Below are 22,190 nucleotides of genomic sequence, written 5' to 3' on the forward strand. Positions count from 1 at the left end.
TGTAAATAACAATGTTATTCATCATCTTTCCCATATAAATTTTTCATAGTATTGCTAAATTACGGTGCAAAAATGGAAGCAATATTGAGGTCACGAGATATCTTCAGAATGAAGAGCGAGAAAAAATGAATTTGTTAATATATACTCCATGGTTCTTTCCAGATGGTGTAAGAATGACCCTGTAAAACACCTGTAACTCTGAACCGAGGGCAAGGTTGGGACTGTACACATCCATATTTATATCAGTACCCTCACCAAGCCATATCCTGTTGATGCTTACAAAACTATTTCTGTCCTTCCATCGCTGTTCTTCTGATGTGCAGGGCGGATTTTAAAAGCTGTTGTTTACAACTGCATGCGTAAACCTTTAAAAGAACAATAGTACAGCACTAGACACTAAGCAAAGTATGCACTGAAGGGCTTTTAGTAGGCCAGAATACAGCGTTGCTAAGTCATACCGTATTGCTGCTTGGTCACAATCCATCCACAATAGCAGTGAAACCCTCTTCACATAGGATAGTAACATATACGACACAGCATCAATCTGCCCTCTAGAAGTTCTACTAGACATTCCCTGCTTATTCTTATATTATTTTGATTACATTTTCTATTCAATACGAAGATGACAAATGACAGATGATTTGTTTGTGGATAAAACAGACATGACATCGAAACGTTATAATTTTTTGAGGCTCTGTTTAATATTTGAATCTCCCTGATAGGAGGCAGCCACTACGATGCCAGCATTGTATTATTTAACTTGAGACGGGAAAGCTGGCATTTCTAGAATCAATCACATCTGCCAAATTTTGCTGCTAAGTGCTCAATAATTAATTTTGAACAGCTAAGTGTGCCTTTTCCAATATGAAAACGAGATAAAGCTAAAAAATTCTAAATATTTAAAACGCAATTGAGTATTTTAGCCACATATCACAAAAAGTCACTGAAGCCATAGTTTATCCAAATGTTGATTTAGTTTAGTATCACTTAGTACACTATTAAAACATTACGTCGCACTACTTGTTGCAGTATCTCTGAATTACAAGCTGGTTGCTTCATGTTGTAATAATAAAATAATCAATATTTCCTCGAGCTGATATTATCCAACATTAGAGTCATGAGTTAGACAATAAAAATATTAACATGACAATGCTCTTGTGTATCGGTTCTCGGGGGGTTTTATCCAACATCTAAAATAGCAGTAATTTTGTTATACCTGCATGGACTATTTAACCCTAACACCCGGGCTGTAACTTCACTCCTGTCAAAAACAGACAGTTTTTAAAGCTTAATTGAAAATGTGTTTGCTTTTCTAGAAATGTAATTCAGCAGGGAAGGTGGAATTCACCATACAGCCAAGCAACCAACTGTTTACCATAACATGTGATTATCCAAGTCTAAAGATTTTTTAGAATATGTAACACCAGCGCCAAACGTTTCATGGCCATTTGTTTCATGAAAATTTGATTTATTTTTCAATTCTTTTTCAATTCTCCTTCCGAATATATTCAACAACAAGTGAGTTACATTTACCATTGTGCAGAATCAAATGAAAAACTCACAAAACATCTCATTTACATCCCATGCATAGCAAACTATGAAATTTCAATTGTTATTTTACACTTCCCGGACAGAAAGCCACAGAGGGATAAAAAAACCATGGGGGAATATATCCTAGAGGGAAAATGGAAAGGTTACATCAGAACCGTAATCAAATTAGCCACTCATTGATTAAACAAAGTGGTAAACTAAAAGACAACAATCATAACACTAATGGATTTTATAATTAGTAAAACATTGATTTCCATGATATACCTGCACATTAACAATGTTAACAAGTGCACAGAATGTTCTTAGTCAAAACAATTACTGGAGTTATTATCACCATCAATACACAAATGCGACAAGAAAAAAATCACATTTTTATTCAGGATACTCAAGCTACTTCTTTTGTTCAGTTTTTGTTTGGTATTTTATGAAGTTATTCTAATTATTCTAACCTGTATTTTTTACATTCCATTCGTGTTACACATTTGTACAGACATGATCACAAAACCACTTGCTGCCACCGGTTATTTAAATACTGGGGGTGGGGGTGGGGTGTGCTGTGTAATACAGACAGCTAAACTCTACATTTGACAGAATCAGACTTGGTGTAAACAATACGGCAGGTCAAGAATTCATGGCCTGCAAACAATATGGATCCTAACCTTAAAAAAAAGAAAGATGCAGTATTAACCATTCTATTATAACATGCCAACCTTCAACCTTCCATGGAAATTCAATTATTCAAGTCTGGAAAGTTTTGTTAGTATATCTCTTACATTTTTATAACATTGCACAATTTACATTGTGAGCCTTATCATGAAGTACAGCATTTCTGGTCATGATGAGCAAACATGCATATCAGACAGTCAATAGCCATATGATGGGCATATCAGATAGGTGGGTGATAGGATCATATAGTACCTGTACATGTGATGCAGATATAGCATAGCATAGTATAGATATAGTGCAGATATAGATATAGCGCGCATATCATATATCACTGGAGCTCAGTAATCAGGAACACATCCATGACCTTATAACAGTATAATTGGTGACCTGATTACGATCACAAGCACATCATGTCAATGTCACATACATGTATATAGTCAAAAGACAAAGAGGACTGTATGGATGGATACACATACATGTGTTACTAAATTAGCACGATCCTACCACCAACACCAATAGAAGGGCCATGTAAGGTCATATGGGGACATGATCTTGAGATCCACTGATTTTCAAAATTCATTGAAAACAATGAAGCCATAATCAGCCATTGGGTCTTTAAGATCCTGTAAAATTGCTTCCTTGGGTGCACCAGGTACTTTGTTGTTCACCATGCTCATTATTGAACTACATAGAGATGGGATTGGGTTTGAGTGGTAATCTAAAACTAACCATGTCATATTAAGTATTTCTAATCCTGATCCTTAATAAATCAGGATGTACATTGTATTTAATCAAATTTAGATAAGAGTCCAGGTCCCCTCTGATGAGAAAGACTTGAAAGCTTTTTCCAATCATTTGAAAATTCATGTCTTTGCATCGATGACCAAGTTTGAAAAGGATCATTCATGAAACATCGACATGCAATTTCTCCTGACTCAGACTGAACTCAGTTTGCATCAGTTGTGAGTAGACAATCAATTCCCTCTGTTTGGTTTCTCCTTCTTATCTATTTGAAAATAATAAAATTTAATGACTTTTATACAGCATGATATATCGATACATAAATTTGAATGCCAGCATGGAAGCCAGGTAAATGTCAGTTTTGAAAGCTTGGTGACTTTGTGCCACAGTAATCTGCACGAACACCATGATGTCATAAATAGTTGTTATATACCGGTATGGCAGAGAGATACTGAGATTATATCAGTCCGGCTATCATCTGCTGCTCTTTATGTGTAAAACTCTTTATCTCCCACTCAGCAGATATACTACTCATCAACAGTCCAAGCTGACACAGTTGAATCCTATAACAACACTACATGAACAGTGATCAGACTGTGATACATAACGCCAGCAAGATATTTAACTGTAACTTTTAATGTGCTTTCTGGCATCTTTACTCTCTTTGTAAAATACGTCTCCTTGTTCAACAGGTACCACCAAAATTGTGTTAACCCTTTCACCACCATGGTTTGAACCCATCCCACTGTTTTCTATGGTAAAGTTGGACCTCTAGACAGGGAAATAGGGGTGCAAGGGTTTAATGCCCAGTGTTTTAATATTATAAACCAGCCTGTGTGAGTAAATATCCCCCCTCTTACTGATGGCAATTGAATTTAATCTGGAGTAATAGGATTCTTTCGTCAACAACTACATACAATATTGTACACAAGGTGTTGAATTTGCCAGGTTGATTCTTTGTGATTCAACAAACTGGAGAAGCAGAACAAAAAATGTGAACGATATTACACAAAGTTGCATAATGGCTTTTATCCTTTCCAGTGTCCATCTATAAAATATAGGACTAACTTCTATAGAACATACCGAAATTTGATGAAGAGGGTTTGAATTTCATTTTGCAGTGGTTGTCTTTTGTTTTATGGTATACAAACATACCTTCCACCAAAATTGTTTCCACACCACAAGGAGAATGCATCATGGTTGGTTTGTCCGTGACAATAATACCTTCTTAAGTGATCTGCTGCAGCATTAGAGCTGCTTCTTTGTGTTGCCAGTGTGACTGATTTCCCCTGCTGATCAAATTTCACTATCCTTGGAATACTAGAACCCTGCTCAAATCCTGATGTACCCGATGGTAACAAACTACACCACTATTAACTTGTATCGCCATCAGTTGCCTACTCAATAACAGGGTTAGGATTCTCTTAGTCTCTGGAAATACACGGAACGATCTGCATTTTTCTGATGGCATTGGAGAGGTCTGCAAGTGATGTACCATTATCAGAATAAATTGCATGGTTATCGCCTAGTGGACTACTCCAAATGTTCAAAACTATTTTCACGACAATAGGCATTGCATGATGGGAAAACTGATCAGTATTGCAGGAGTTTCATCAACGATTCAGTTCATTTTCTCTATGAGTTACATTTCCATAACTTTCAGGAACGTTCATACTCAGAACAAATGCCGATTCACCAATGTATGAAAATTCTGAATGCCAAACGGCCCAACATGTCTTCTGATTCATTCAAATCATGACAAAACTAGCAGTAAACACTCTGTGTCAGATTTTTTTCTCATTTTTGAGAAAAAATGATCTTTTCTGAAATAATGTGTAATTGGTTTATTGTACACTCATAGTTATGACATTATTTAGATTTTTGTTGAAATTATGATGAAAATAGAATTACAATATTTTTTAAAGATACGTTGTAGTTGTCACTGTAAAAAGTGACACTTTGCTTTGACCAAAAAATCTTTCAAACAGCTGTTTAACTCTCTATGATATTTAATTTCGGCTTATTGACAGCAGGCGAAATTTCAGCAAAGTCAGCCAAATCTCGACTTTGTGGTCATACATAATTCCAATATCTGTGAAGATCTGTGCATAGTTCTGTACAAGGATAAGAAGCATCTAACAGAAACCTCACAGTGGAACTATATCAGTCATCAGGTTTGGTCTTCTCTCTGATGGTGGGCTAAATGTAGGGGACTCCTACGAAAAAAAAAAATTATTGAGGGGCTTTTGCAAGCCTTCCCTGACCTAATCCTTCCACTAACAGCTAGGTGCTTTGAATGCACATGCATCACATGTTCTATGAAAGTTTGCGTCATGCATTGTGTGTTTTCAGAACTGATGGATAAATTATCACTTCTGTGAACTGTTTTTTTTTTCTGCAGGTACATGCCTTATTTGCATTGCTCTCATTCACAGCAAACTGTGGCGACCTCGTATTTTCATCTTTCCAATGACATGCTATGTGCACAATATGACGTTTGTGTGAAACACACAAACAGACGAATCTTAAATTAAATGATGTTAGTGCAATGTGTTGAATGTAAATCTGTTGGAATAACATTGAAGGGGAGTGCAGCTGGTACACTTAAAACACGATTACAATGTATTGAATACAAGCTAACAGTATCCTAAATAGTAAAATTATTACCCAATTACATAAATTGCTTTCAGTACATCTGGCATGTATGGGAGGTTATTTCATACAAATATAGCTGACAGCTTTCCTTTCAGCGGGCTGTAAAACCATAAATTCTAAAGTCTTTACCAATGGAAAGAGGTATTTCATGAATATACACTGAGGTTATACAAAATGAGTCCTAAAATGTTATTGACAAATCCTAAAGGATTGTTTTCGGGTTCCTTGTTCAATCCAGTATATTGTGAAGAGCTTCTAGATTTAATCTATATAGATGTAGTATTTGCTATGTATGTGTTTTGAAATGATTATCAAAAAGAGACATTTCAACAATGCCAAACAAATACGTGAACATACTGAATGCAGTGGCTATACACACTTTGAAAACAGTAATTGCTGTATGGTGAAAGTTTTCTCAGAGAAATACATTCATAATAGGCAGATTTGGTTCACACTGGTTTCATTGCCAGAAGCTTCAGTACTTCATCCACAAAGCCTCTTTTCAAATCCATTCACAAATTACAAAATTCAGTCTTCTGATCAACACCTACATCACTCACTCAAAGTCTACTATACAACCATTGCTACATGTACTTTGAACAGGGACATCTATGCCATCGATATAAATACCATATCAATACCAGCAGTATGCCAAAATCTTTTCACTGGCATTCATGGTGTGACGGTCAGGGTGACTCCTGTGTACCACCTACCCTGCTGATGAATTTATTCATGTTTGGGCAATTATATTTTTCATTTCAAAGAGAAAGAGACAGTACCAGCTAAGAAGAAAAGATATACTGATATCAGGTCACTGTTAAATGTAACAATAAATGGAAAATGTCGACAATATATGTATATAGAAGTCAAACAAATGTGAGAAATAAGACTACCCACTGCAGAGTACAATGTGAACCCTAAAGATGAGGATCTGTTCTTGCTTTTAGAGTGGAGAGCAGTTTGCGTGATTTTTTTTTAAGGGGGGGGGGGTAACATACAACATCTATATCAGTATCTCCATCAGCATACCAGTCTTGCAGAAAGCAGAGACATTTTTCTGAGCGTTTATCAGCAAATGATTCTCTTACAGTGTTGCTGTGTAACAATCTGTGACTTGCATAGTTCCAGCAGAGATGACTTCTACTATAATAGTGCAACAAATATGACCTTAGAAGCGAGTTGTTTTTATTGAACAGAGCATGACAATCAACTGAAAAAATATCGAAAGTTGCAACAACTCATACCTTCGAATCTGCATTTCATCAGCAACTGTGTTCTTCTTTCATTACAAAGTGAACACGGTAAATTCATTGAAAATTATTTTTATTGTTTGTTTCTCTTCAGTGTTGCTAAATTATTTGGTATGATTCACAAAAAAGTTCTAAAAAGAACTAGTGGCTTCTGCTGCTTCATTTGAAAAATTAAAGGAACAATATTCTTTTGTCTTGCTCAACAACAATGACCTGTAAGTACTGAGTTTTATTTACAATGATATTATCACTTGCTATATGGAATGAATATTTTTGTTATTTTCAAAGTATGTTCACCCCAAAAAACAAGCAGAACATTACATGGAAATAAAACTTGAAAAAGTACCAAAAATATTAACAATATATACAGTTAGTATTTCTGTAATTTTTGACTTCCCAGCTGTTCAGTATCAATTGTTTCCTATTTTGGTGTAGATGTATTCCTATTTTTGTACATTGCTATTTCAATGGTGGGAATTTTTTTATAAAATGAAAAAAGCATTGAATGCTCTTGCATATTTTAGGCAGTGAAAAAATGATTATGCTAGTGTACAGCTACCGGTAAATCTATGAGCAGCATAGCAGTGATTACTGTATGCTGAAATTCTCTACTGGGCTTGTCATTTGCATAACACCATAGCATTTATTGATTTAATGTAATACTTTATTATAACAGCTTTTGATAACAAACCATAAATCAGTTATCGATGAAACACATACCCTCTCACAGTAAACGTAACTGTTGAGAGTTATCACACTCACTGTATGTAATCTTGATAAATTGCATCACAGCTCTAATTGATTTAATATGGGGACAAGTCAATTCCAAGAAATACTACACAATTTCAAACAGTACAAAGCTCTTGATATCAGTATTATTGCACCCTTCACCTTGCATTGCATTCACTTAGCAATTCCCAGAATATCCCTGGAATGAAAAGATTGCAATTCCTAGAATGTCTCCACAATGAAAGACTCCAAATTTTACAAATGCTTGATCATGAAAGCTAAGCTTTTATAAAATAATAGCACCGATCGTGATCGTTGGTTTGTTACTAAATATAGCAACAAAAGAATGACATTGCTGGTTGCTGACAGAAAGTCTGACAAATTTTGGTTTTTTGCGCTGTGGATATGTTGGCATTTTGTAGCTGGATGTTTGGATGTGTAAATTGTTTAGTTTCAATGACTACTTACAAAATACAAAAAACACATCAAGGCCTATTTTTCATACGCCTTGCCAAAACATTTTGACAATTGTTTATATTCGTATATTAATAACGGAGCTCTGGCATCATGATGAATCACCCTTATTAGGTATCAAGTGTCCTACAAACTGTACACTTTACAAAAACCTGTCCATGATGTTACCAATGTTTCACATCTCCTGAGAAGGACTTGAAAAATATGTGGTTGGTCAGCTGCAACAGAATTGCATCATGCATCAGGCTGTTCACAAGTAAGGGTCAACTGTGTCCCATTACTTCCAAATTTACGGGTCATCTCAAAAATTTGTGATGCGTTAAAAGACGTAAAATCACCACTTTTACATTGGCAATAAATATTTGTATTACTATTTATTTGTAATATTACAGTGCTATGCACATTTATGTATGTGGAACATGGCAATTATTGTTTCATGAGAAGTGAGCAGATCACTCAGCATTTTAGTCATAATTTTACAGTTCAGCAGCTTTTGCCATTAATTTTCTACTTTTCCAAAGTTATCTACAACTGACCATCTGTATTGATGCCAAAAAAAAATGCTGGTTGGTGAGGGCAACTGCTTTTCATCTCTATTAACCATTGGATCAATTAGTAAAAACAAGTGTTTTGACAAAAAAGTCACTTATATCCACCAATGATTTTTTGAAATAAATTGCATTGGTGAATATACTGTAAGCTGTACATGTACTTTATATAGTAAACACCTACTGGTATGTGTACACCAATATGCATCACTACACAGCTTGTTACAAATATTCCCATGATGCTGATCAACATACGCAATATCAACTACTTCTTCAATATTTTTGAACCATAACAAAATTCTTACTGTATTACTTGATTGTAAGTTTTGTAGATTAGCACAAAACATTCATGGGTAAAAATGGCAGAAAGAGACACGTAACATATTGGTGTCCAAGGTATTAAGTATCTTGTATTCTGTGGTTCTTTTACCTGTTCCATGATGCAGTGTGCGTAAGATATACAAAGCATACATTACTCATTGAACTTTTTAGCCATAGGGTACACGCAAGGTATGTTTCTTATAGAATTCTACGGTAGATTACATCCTGACCTATATTTTCGTCGCAGATAGTCAGAATATACACGGGCATTACTTGACATTGCACATTTGTGTCATGCATGGATAACAAACCGGTGTACAACACAATATCTGTGTGTTTACGTTGTTTTGAGTGCATAAACAGTGTTTGATACAAGAGCAATGCATTGTGGGATAACCAAAAAAAAGGTCTATAGTTACTATGCTTGGATCAACACTTTCCCACTATATCATTCTAAGATATTATGAAAACGTAAATGACTCAAATACTAATTATCAAATTTAAATACAATTTTATCTTGAAATTTAGATCAAAGTTTTAAAACGGCAACTCTACAACCGAGTTCAGTCTTTATTGTAGCAGTTTAGAACTGGGATTTGGCAAGACAGAAAATGGATCTGATCAAGCCAGCAAAATAAATCCATTTCTGTTACTACATTTGACAGTAATTTTGACAAGGTGCAATTTACACAGCTAAGTCTATGCAATACATTACTAAAATGAAATTAGTTGTATTTTATTGAACGCTCTGAAGTACAAGGGGGTCGGCAGTTTGATTTCTCTGGAGACACTGAAAGAACATTTCAAAGCAAAATTGGCAGTGGTCTATCGAGAGGAATTTAAAAATATGCTGAAAATGAGTAAAATTTAATTGCTGCCTTTCAAAGATAAAATAACAGAATGGAATATTACAAATGTAAAATTAAAATGCAAGATGAATTTCTGATTGATAGTGAAAGCAGTATCATACATGCCAAAATATGTCTCTGAAAATTCAAAGATGTCTAAAATTAAATTAAGTTTCTTAATCAATATTTGATTAATCTGTCAATGACATGGAGAGATCAGTTCCTTCACCTGAAGAACAGCAAAGTTCCCCCTCCTAACTTTTTTAACAGGGAGCAGAGTCTACTTTTTCAGAGTTCAACTCTAAGACTGTTTTCAAAATGTCTTTTCCAGTCTCTGTAAATAAAATACAAACATTCCTGATGCAGGAAGAGACATCTAAAGAATGAATACCCATCTTGCACCTACCCCTATCTCTATTCCTATTGGTTACATATATCTAGCTACAATAGCAGATTCTTATCAGGAGACATATCATTCTATTTCAGAAGAATTGCATTTATACAAACAAACTGTCAAAGTGCTCACAATAAATTCAGTGCCACAATTTCATAAAATATGCACTCTAAAAGGTGCCAAATATAACATAAAATCTGAAAGCAAACAAGTCATACTATTGCTAAACATGTTTTATGTAAATGGCAAAATTTACCATGCACATTTGCATACACCTTACAAGCCCACATTATATATTGAACAGTTTTTTACTTTTCTATTCGTCATTTGTGAGTAAAACTGATAGACCACAAAAAATACCATGAAGAAAGATGGAATCTCATTCAATTTTGGGGGAAAAAAGAGGGAAAAAAATCAATATCCCATCAAAGACTATGTACGCTTTTTTATAATCTCATTACAGCAGAAAAAGCCAACCATGCCACATCATAAAGAGTAATGCTGATCACGTTTGCTAGCATTTGAAATATCCGATTATGGTTCCACTGTGTACTATGTCAATTTTTTATTCATCAATTAAAGAGGGATTTTTCTCCAATTCATCTCTTTTATAATCACAATTTCGTTCGTGATTCACAAAGTACTGATGCATGCATGAAAAGTTTATTGTAAAGTGTTTCAGCAAATAAAAATTTCTAAAGCCCAGGCCCAGCAATATTTGTTATTAAAATACATTTCTGTTCAATGTAACACACCAGCATCTGCTGGTGTTCGTGTTCATGCTTGAACCAGGGTAAGCACGTCCATCAATATTTGGTTGTCCCCTGACAAGTGTACATGTAAGACCAATAGTCCTGCACTTGTTCGTTGGTCTTGTATGCATGCTTTGTCAAATGAGCAAATAAGTATTCAGAGATCATGTTGGGCCAGCCGAGTTGCAAATGTACACTGTACTGAACACAAACTTTGCTGATCCATTCTTAATCTACTAAACTTTCCCCATTCTGTAGGACTAAAAATGATGCAGTTTGATGACGGACACAAAATCCACTAAATAAATGCAATACTTTCAAATGCTGCTGAAAAAGGTAAAAGAAGACTTGAGTCTGAACTGAGTGGAAAGAGTTTTCTTTAAAAAATCACCGTAAATTAATAACAAACCCTCTAGTTCTGTAAAACTTGTTCAGATATTATACATGGACAACCCCTCGTATCAACTCTCCCTCTCCCTCACCTACTCAAGCCCTTCCTCTTCCATATGTTTACCTCATAAAAAACTGAAATGTCCCCGGGAAATGTCACAATGACATTGAAATATGGAACAAACAGCTTACAATTCCCAAAGGACAGTCATTGTCACAGTCTGACCACCAATATTTGACAGCCGACAGTTTCATTTCCTGGACACTGTTTAATCCTTCCTGGGAATGGATCATATTAATACACCTTGTAAAAATATAGAGTTAATAATGAGTTTAATGATTTCAAGCAATAGGCATTCAAGTTCATACAACATGATATGGTTTCTATTTTAGTCTATTGGTAGGAATAAATCTACTGAAACACCTACAGAAATCACAAAATACTTATCCAAACCAATGTCCATTGTAATTGAAAAAATTTCAAAATATGCGATGCACCAACTTATAATCATACTGGTAAGCTAAGTTTCTGTACTCTATTGGCAACAAAAAAGAAGTTTCTGGCTATAGGGAAACACTTCCTTGAAACATTGAGCCTCACAGAAACAAGAAATAGAGGGTATTTTCATGAGAAATCTTGTCATAGTTGTGAATCTACCACAACTTACTCTACTGGCTTGGTAGACAAACATATCTGTTGATGGGTGGGTGGGTATACAAGCAAATGGGTAAAATAGACAGGAATGTTGAAGGGTTATTTGGGGAGACTGAAGCATGACTCTTGAAAGTAACAGGAGAGCTGAATGATTTCTCTTATTTATGTGTGTCTAACTCAATCAAAAACTACTTAAAGTACCAATCTGAGGAAGCAGTATACATATACTGTATATACAATTTTTATCTGTGTGAAGCATTATATTACACCAGTTCTTACCAACTGATGTCAGATGATTATATGGGTATGACTACGTGATTGTACACAGTATTTGTTGTTTTTGTGTTGAGAGAGAGAGAGAGAGAGAGAGAGAGAGAGAGAGAGAGAGAGAGAGAGAGAGATGGGGGGGGGGGGGGGTAGCCAACCGCTACCTTACATCTGCTTTTAATTTATCCTGAGATGGTATTGATTGCATTAATGAAACTAATTTCAATCTACATGAGCATTCATTGACTTGACCAACCTCAATTATCATAAATTAATAAATACTAAGGGGAATGGCCAGATCTCGGTGGCTCAGAAAAAAAAATTAGATTTGCCAATTTAATTGCTGAATTGGTATTCAAAAATAAAGTGATTGATGAAAAGGTCAAACTAATTTCTGCCCACTGAGTGATATGATTCACGTGGAAATAACTCAAAAATTGATTGTTGCAAATACAAGTTTATCAATTAATGAGTGATACATGCACCACTCAATAGTTATACTCTGGAAAATCAGAGTCACTTTCATGTTTTTCTCATGTGTGAGAATTCCAAATTTTCAAATGGATGCACAAGAATTTGAGAAAAATTCAATTACCGTTTGAATAATTGATCCAATCAATACATCAAAACTGTGCGAGCTTGCATTAAAATTGGAATTGATCTAATCATGAATACGGGCACCTGTATTATTTATGCATGGCTGCGCCAGGTCACCTGCCAACTTTTGCAGCTTGGATCTCGCAGATCTTTGACAGTCTGGAGAAGCAGCTAAAAAGATTTTTCACTGATAATCTACCCACTAGTAAGGGACTTTCATCGTAATTATATTTTCAGTAATTCAGTGAAATTAACTCTACAAGATTAACAGGGACTATCTTTCTCTTAATATTTAAACTAATCTTATTCCACGAATGAGACAAATTGAATCTTAACGGACTAAATTTTCAGCAACTTAAGCTCTGTGGAAACTTACCATTTGTATATCACGACAAATATCTCAGGAAGTGGTTGGTCATCAATTCTAATGCAATTTTTAAAAAACATCCCCTCGGGGAATACCGCCTGAAATTTTCATTTCCACTGACATAAACATAGAATGTGACATTGAAAAATTCTGACAATGGAATATTCATCAATTTTTTATTAGGAATCTACAGGCAATTCTTTAGTCAAGAGATAGTCAGTGTGATCCTCCTGCAGTACACACAAACTTTCCATTAAAAATCACAGTCATTTAAAATATTCAAAAAAGAGTTTGCAAAGATGTTTGGTGACTATAAAATGAAGATAGATACCCATCACAATATTTCAAATATACAATGAACGTAGCCTCTACATTTCTTTATCCACTGTCTCTGTATAAATTTTATATTTTTTTCATTCCTGGTTATAAAACAATAATCAAAAGATATTCAGAATACAGTTGCACTTGTTTCCTTTCCAAAAAAAAAAAAACACGAAAAATTTAAATGAGTGACATCACTATTGCATAGGAGTATGCATATAATGGATGAAATGCACATTGCAATTTGAAAGACGCATTGATTCCTGAGAATATACAAGAGAAAAAATAGCTCATTTACAAATATCTGCATATACCACTATTGTTCAAAGAAGGACATTATTTTATAGCATGGTACATGACAAAAATTTGATATTTAATTATCGAAATGTTATTTTGTAAGTCTCATGATATTTCAACACTTACTGCTTATTGTAGCAGTGAATTGAGAAACAAGGGGTCATCCATATCATTCATTATTGGGAGGTGGGTGCACCTGATAATTTTTTTCATTATTTTCATTTTGTAAAACAAGTACATCTTTCAGTTCTTGTCCATTAAGTCCGTCAAAGGAGAAATAGCCTTCTGTACATCACACATTGCATACAATGTACATGATTATCGGCTGACAAATGAATTCTACTTCAGACTAATAATTCAGTTGTCAACAAATAACACTGCATATTACACATGTACAAGCTGTCTTGCCAAGCTGAACACAAGGCATCTTGACATGATTTCGTGGGTAAAACAAGAAACTGTATTGTACAGACAGCATATAAACACTAAAATTTACAAAAAGGCACATACTAAACTATCATAAATCTTTGACTAAATTTGTACCCTATCACCTCCGTTTATAATTATCTTTATGTTCAAACAGAGTAGGGTTAGATTTAGATAACTGGTGTAAGTGTTCAACCACTGGTATTGAGGCACTTTAAAATTTAAAAGCAAATTAATGTGAATCAACTACTAAAAATTGGTGCACCTCCATGAAGAGTTTAGTTTTTTCAGTCTACTGGTAGCCCTCCAGACTGCACAAATCTCAACTGGTAGCACTCAAGACTGCACAAATCTCAACTGGTAGAACTCCAGACTGCACAAATCTCAACTGGTAGAACTCCAGACTGCACAAATCTCAACTGGTAGAACTCCAGACTGCACAAACCTCAACTGGTAGAACTCCAGACTGCACAAATCTCAACTGGTAGAACTCCAGACTGCACAAATCTAAACTGGTAGCACTCCAGACTGCACAAATCTCAAGATCTTACTTAACCAGCTAGACATCAATTAATGGACCTGCTTTTTCAAGTACATATCAAGAGAACCCAACAGTGTTCTGTGGCATGACCCTAATTGCCTACAGCAACATGAATATCCCTTACAAACATATGCACAGCTAAAACAAAATCTTGAGAAAATTTTCACAAGTTGAAAATTTACTGTACTGAAAAACACACAATTATCATGTACAATCCTGATATCACGATATGGTTAACTCCCTTGCTGTGAGTTTTAATTGACTGACCATCTCTAAGTGATGTAATTTTCAACATCTTTGTGATGCTGGGAATTGTGATATATCTTGTAATATGGAAATGTACTTTGAAAAAAATCAGCCACTTCATATTCAATTTTGGACCTTTGTTTAATATTTCACTGTATCAAAAGTAGCAAAATATAAAACAATAATTAGCCATTGACCCTGGAAAGACATGAACAATCACTGCATTGAGAAATATAGTTTTCATTGTAAACCAATGATTATGTGAAGACAGACACAGAGCAATGTGCAGATACATAATAAAGAGAAGCTGAGGTACACAGAGATACAGTGCCAAACATAGAACAAAGACAGAGTTGATTGTTCACCCGCAGTGTAAATTGTACACCACAATATGAAATAATGAGTGCATGCAATAAATATGCGGGCAATGATGTCATTGGTACCGACCCTCTACTTGACGTCAAACCAGACAATATGTTCTATCATTGAAAAACAAGTTACTTTAACCTTTTGTCATGTTACAGATGGTGAATAGAGCAAAGGGGAAAAACCTCTGATGACATTGAGTCTGCCAAGCATCGCTTATCATGCACGGCTTGATCCAGACTGTTATATTGATGGATGTAATAGTATTAGTATTGTCAGCTAAATTTCAACAATAGGCTATGGCTGGATACAGATTGCTTTTAAATTGCTATTGTCTTTGAAGCAGGTTTAAACTACTACCACAAGGTTATTTGAGTACTCTTGTCAGAAATTCTTAAATTTTGAAATCTAATATATTTCACCATCATCCATATGCATCACAAATTTTACAAGTGATAATACATTAATAGTTTTAACAGTGATTATAACGGCCTCAAGCTCTAGTGAAACATTCTGTCGCCATGGAGATTGCCGGTCATCATGGTGATGTAGGGCTGATTTCTAAAGATGTTACAGTTTCATCTTTAACGTGCAAAAATGAATATTTTTATTACATATTTTTATAAGACTGGAAAAGCACAGTTACTGTGATGCTGGAATTAGTCCTTGGTTGCCATAGATGTTATCATTGAACTATAAAAATAACATGTCACGGGATCCAACCTCAAACTGCATCAATAAATAAAGACGCAAACAGACGGAATATGTTTCAATTTCTGTTAGCAGCAGCCAATGCCGTGCCTGCACTGCTATATTTAGTAACAACCCTACGATCACAATCAGTGCTATTTAAGAAGACTTCTAAATTCATCGCTGACAATTCTCTACGATGCTTCAACAAATTTCTTGGAATCGTTTCAGCATGTTTCATTGAAAACAATCAACATAGTCCGATTCATCGCAATGTATGGGAAGGTCTTTTAGTCCTATTCAAAACGTAATGAGTGTACTTAAACAGAGAAATTAAATTACAGGAAATCACTTAAAAAGACTGTATCTTTCCAAAATATTACTTGGAAACCACTGCAGCAGAATAGGGATGTTCTTTATGGTACTTGAAACAATGTAAATCAAGTAATAGGGGCATTACTGGTGTATTGCTTGATTTAACATAGTATTCAAAAGAGAGCCCAGTTGAGTACATGAAAAGCGCAATTAAACAACAGGTAGTTACATAGACGAGAGGGGTTTTTTTATCACAATTCATTAAAGATTAAAAATGACCACCATTTGCATAGATAAAGTGCATTTGAAGCTGAAAAAGGAAAGATGCCATTTTCACATTGTAAAATGAGCGGTAACCATTTAGTTAAAATTGTTTTCATTCTTGAATACACTGTCTTCCCAAAGACAGTTGAGGGAGATAGCTTACTGGTTATATAATGCAATGACTGCGAACATCCACAACCCAAATAGGTGCCTCATTCCATCAAGGCACCACATCAGAGACCTTTTTTGTTCCTTATTTTTTCACCTTGCAAATAATCATGCTTCCCTTGAGAAAGCAGTAAGTCTAGACAGACGCCGACTTTAATACTGTGCGGGAGTTTCATTCTTTGATCTTTTGTCAGATTCTTTAAAGCCAAATATTTGTTAAGTCCCAAGGAAGATTGGATGAAAGCAAAGCTCTGTTACTCTGGCATGGCAGTGAGTGTAAATGTATCGAATCAAATCCTGTGATGACTGCCCTCAACGACACAAAATATTACATGTACATCTTTTGTCTTTTCTCGACTTTCTTGCGTGGCAATAGTCGAGAAGGAAACAAAACTTTTTTTAAATTATGACAGAACTTACCTGAGGAGTAAGATTTCTGTAAATTCTTTTCATGTGAGTTCTGCGTCTACTTTTGCCTGCAGTCTCTTCATAAAATTCATGAGCTAAGTCTCCGTCTTCATCAAAATACATGGAACTGAAACAAAAGAAAAAGATGAAAGTTGCTGTCAAGAAAGATTTGTTTCCCACAATGAGTAACTGCGGAACATTTCAATGTTTTCATACAAACTTAACCCATATATTGACATTGCATGATAGAATTCACTGTCCTTGTGTCCACCATCTCACATTGACATGACTCAAAAACAACTCAATGCAGTCACAGTGTGGGGATATCATGTGTTTTCACTTCACCAAAGAGGTTGATTCCCATTTCACGGTATGGGCAACTATTCCATTCATTAACCCATTATAGAAATCACCACGTCATTAAATGTACAATACATCATAATGAACGCTATCTGCACAAGAAAGAAATACCCTAAAACCAATTGTGATTTTATAATCAATTTTCATATTCAGACGGCCTTCATGTGTTATTTATGTACCGTACATCATTAAGATGAGTTTTTTTATTTTCAATACTAGCACAACGTAACTGTAACTTTTATTTATTTGTGCTTACAAAACTGGAAAATTCGTTTTTCTCGAAACGTAACTTCAAGAATTAAAACTAGGACAGGACACAGAAAATGCTTGGGTGGGAGAATTTCAAAAACATACATATTACAATGTCCTGAAATTTCCATATCAGTGTACAGCTGGTACATATATCCAAGGACAGTGTTTTCACAGCTGACATTGGACAATGTTGCACATGTATGAATTTCATAACTCAACACTGCTAAAAATAGGATGAGCGGGGACGAAAGATTATTTTCAAAAGTGAATGACTTAACTAACACAAGATAATGAAAACTTTGCCATCAGTTAGCTTTCTACAGCTGTTCAAAGAAGTTATGGCATCCATATGCAGAGCCAAAATTGCATGCCAAGCTTTCAAATCAATTTCCATGGCCTGAAAATTGGATTTGTTTTTCGCAATCGCTGCAAGAGATCTAAGGAGTGGATGTGTCCTAGGAATTCAGACAACCTTCCACTACATGTTCTTTTTCCACCTTCCTACATGTGATGTAACACACATGAGCTCATGCACTGACACACAGGACTTACTTCATGGCAAGCTGATATTTGACGTTGATGGAAACACGGTATTGATTAAAATATAACCCCTCAACCAACCTTATCACCGTGGACCCTCTTTTCCAAAAATAACGAAGCTGACAACAAATTGCTCTAACCAAGTTCTGCCCTTGAGATAGTCACACTGATGTTTGTCTAGCAGCATGAAGTGACACATAATATTGTCACTGACAACAACACAGGCAGTTTTAACCTGCTTCCAACCTATCTAAATCAACTTGTCATTTTCTCAATCACCATGGCAATTTTGGACGAGTATGATCGTCCTTTGGTTGGAAAACTCGGCATTATTGCCACAATGTGGCAACGGGTTTTGAAGAGGGTCAAAAGGTTAAGGAGATTACTTAAAACCTGTTTGATCATATTTTTTTTTCTCCCACGCCATCACAGACAGTAGAAGACTGTCTATGATGCCATTAATGAGATTGTCCTATTCAGCTGTCACCAATTGAACACTGCCATGTATATCGTTCCACCATATGAACTCTTTTGTTTAGATTGCGGCATGTATTAGAAAAGAACACTAAGCCCTGCAGTCACATTCCATCAAGAAATAATTCACGTTGCAATGTAGTCAAACCGACACTCGCATGCCACTCATCGTCGTACAGAAAAAAAAATTGCTACGTTCTGGAACTGTATTGTCACTAGTCTATACAACAGGTCTGATTGCTGTGAAGATAGCACCAGGCCGTATAGCACAGCACGGATTGGTATCAGTCACAGGATCCTACGCTATGTGGCAGCCTGGCTAGGGACAAAATATTGCATGAATTTATGGTGCACAAGTGAAAGCCAGAGCAGGGTACAATCATGATGTGAGGACAGCATCTGTACATAAAGCGGTCGTGTAACCCCAGTGACAAAATGCTGCACAAGGGTAAGTGTGGGACACACCGTCCACATTTCACAAGCATACCGGATCCATAATTATTCTACAATTGTACGCCCAACTATGTCTAGCACTTTAATCCACTTCAGTGAAATCTCTATACTGAATATAAGTCAAGTTTACAGGAGAGTGCAGTGAACTTGAAGTACACTTTTCTACTTTGCACTATTATATATAAATTGTGGAAGTGTAATATTATGTGCATTGAAACCCTTAATTCAAATATCTGACTCTGAAGATGTATGGTAATATGAACGGTACTTGGGGTTGGCTGGTGATCAAAATACTTGTTGGGAGAAATTCAATTCAGGAAAAAAATAACCAAATTCAATCTTCTGACTTTGAGGGCATATTTATTTCACTATGAAAACAGGAATTTGTACATCAAGATAAAATAAGACCGGAAACCCAAAATAATAATTAGCGGTAATATATTGTACAGGATGTACAAATAAAGGAACATGAATTTCATTAGTGTAGAAATAATGTATCGATATATCTGATGACTGTACCTTTGTCATGGTGACATTAATGGTTGTCAATATAAATTAAATGAGGTGTTACAAACAGGAAAATGGATAATTACTCTGTTTACTTTCCCTTAATGAACGTATTCAGTGTTTGAGTGGTAATAGATATGGCAGGACACTGTCCTCAGATAGAAAGAGCAAGCTTCAAGTTACTGAATAAAATTCCCAGTATGTGGGTCCAGCACTGTAAATTACATGGTTGTCATCAAATGAGTTCCTTATAGAGTAGAAGTGATAGGGTCAGTTCAAACGCCGAACGGCATCCACTTCCATTGGCCGTCTTAACATGGGTGAAACTGGTGGAAAAGGAACCGCGCTATTTTAATCCATTCTACTGATTAATGATACTTTCCCAAAACTTTTGAAACCAAGGAGACTATACATCATCATAATCAAATAATTGAAATTGGATGTGTCCCAAATTCACTTCGACATTTTTTATTGCCATGAATGTACATCAAGCCAAAATGCTGGTATATTGCTACCCTACACAGGTTAAATAACTAATTCTGCCCTCTATCCTCCAAAAGAGAAAGCCTGCTAGCACCATGAAGTTTCTGTACATGAAGGGAATGTAATATAAAAATATTGAGAAAACAGTTAATGTGATGGGGTCCTCGAGAGTGTAGTAATCACAGAAATCCAACACTACTTATATACTACGTCTGATATTGCGTTTTACTTGTTGAGGGCAGTAGGCCATCACATGTTACTGGGGTTCCCTATAGGTGCTTATAAGTTTAAGAGAGCTTTGATTTTTTTTGTGTACAAAGGCAATCAGACTAGAAGATGCTAGGAAAGTTACTGGAGTTCTAAAACGCATCTGTAAGTGTTCCTCAAATCTGGGGAAAAAACCAGAAATAATTGCAATCATGAATAATTACAGGAAAACACAATAGCAAGCTTGTTTTGTATTGCCAAAGCTGCTTTAATTCCGTCATAACTAAAGATTTACTTTTCAAGGCATTTAGTCTCCATGACTTCACAAAGTGAAACTGTGTAAATGAACCTGCACAGAGGGACAGAATTATTATTTTATCACAGAAGAGAGTTTAAAATCTTCCACTGTATGCATGCTTGTCCCTGGCCATCAGAAAGATGAAAGCTGAGAAACCAGCTATCAATACATTTATTTTTATTCATTTTGTGCAATTCTACCAGGGTCCTTAAAACTTCTGCAGGGTTTTACAGGCACGGCATTGATGAGAATATAGTTTGTGCAAGGCACAGTCCTGGAGCATTGTTAATAAAACGTTACCCTTGTAATAAGCCTAAAATGTGTTAAATGTCAACCACTCTAATCGATTAAATTGTGAATACGTAATCATTTTCATAAGAGGCTGCTTTACAATTCATGACAGCATACAAATGACAAGAATACATTATCTACAGTCTGCTGATATTTTTTCACTATGATTTTTTGTTTTCAAGAGATTACACATGGAAATTCACTAATATTTTCCTTGATTTCAATTCTCTATGCGGTCAGATTTGAAACATTCCCTATTGATTCCAAACAGCGTAATAAAATACTAATTCTATCTATACACATTTCAACATGCAGTCTCAAACATAGCATTGATTCCCAAAAGGCTGGCACTGTTTGTCAATTACACCATGGCCCAGAGTTTGCACATTCCGACTGGACTACATGAACAAAGGAATCTATAAAGTTTCTTCTATAAAATAAAATTTCTCAGTCTGGTTCTCGTTTAGGGTATTAATAAAATTGGATATATGTCTAAAAATACCGCATACAGATGTTAACCCACAGACAAAGTCTACGCATATGCAATTCATCTCTCCACCATAGATTGTGTTGGATTTGTAGGAGGTGCGGATACACGGACTTGAAGGTATGACTGCCTTACTTTCGTAACACTTGATATTGCCGTAGGCCATACTTTGCAGTCTCAGATTTCAACAAAAGTTGTAAAGGCTATGTACTCCTACATGTCACATCGCAAGCAAGGACCTTTTGACTGCCTCCTTCGTTGAGTGGTTAAGACATACACACTCTCACAGCCATCACAACATCCACATTGGACGGGCTGAAAGCTGATAGTGCCTATGTCGTATCATGAACACACATACAGCAAAATCCAACAGTTCAAAAAATTTGGGACAGATAGCCAGGCAGGTTCAGAGAAACTACCATCCATTAATAGGCAGATTTAATAATTTTTATTGTACATGCATTGGATATTTGAAAGGTAATATCTTGAAAGTTTATATAAACAGTACGCCACTTGAGTTGGTACCCTGGAAGCTTACTAGGCTGTACAAGTGTACTTTCAGCAGCCAACTACAAAGTGCAGACTAAACCA

At 35.5% G+C, this 22,190-nt stretch overlaps 2 protein-coding genes across 4 annotated transcripts in view; one reads left to right on the plus strand and one right to left on the minus strand.

Moving 5' to 3' along the window:
- The window catches only part of LOC139135767 (tumor suppressor candidate 2-like), a 58,131-nt gene that overhangs the window by 15,265 nt on the left and 20,676 nt on the right, over positions 1-22,190 (minus strand). Inside the window, exon 2 of the mRNA XM_070703460.1 lies at positions 17,260-17,374. Coding sequence (XP_070559561.1) covers positions 17,260-17,374 — 115 coding nt within the window. The remainder of the gene's footprint in view (positions 1-17,259; positions 17,375-22,190) is intronic.
- Positions 1-22,190, plus strand: part of LOC139135765 (uncharacterized) — a 61,109-nt gene that overhangs the window by 1,375 nt on the left and 37,544 nt on the right. Inside the window, exon 1 of one of the 3 annotated variants that reach the window (XM_070703456.1) lies at positions 19,160-19,321. The exons of 1 other annotated variant lie outside the window; for it this stretch is intronic. In XM_070703456.1, coding sequence (XP_070559557.1) covers positions 19,309-19,321 — 13 coding nt within the window. In that variant the 5' untranslated portion in view covers positions 19,160-19,308. Of the gene's footprint in view, positions 1-19,159; positions 19,322-21,655; positions 21,720-22,190 lie in introns of those variants that run through there. One more of the 3 variants, XM_070703459.1, reaches the window with a different exon arrangement.

Source organism: Ptychodera flava, chromosome 6 (genome assembly GCF_041260155.1).
Source record: "Ptychodera flava strain L36383 chromosome 6, AS_Pfla_20210202, whole genome shotgun sequence".
NCBI lineage: Eukaryota > Metazoa > Hemichordata > Enteropneusta > Ptychoderidae > Ptychodera > Ptychodera flava.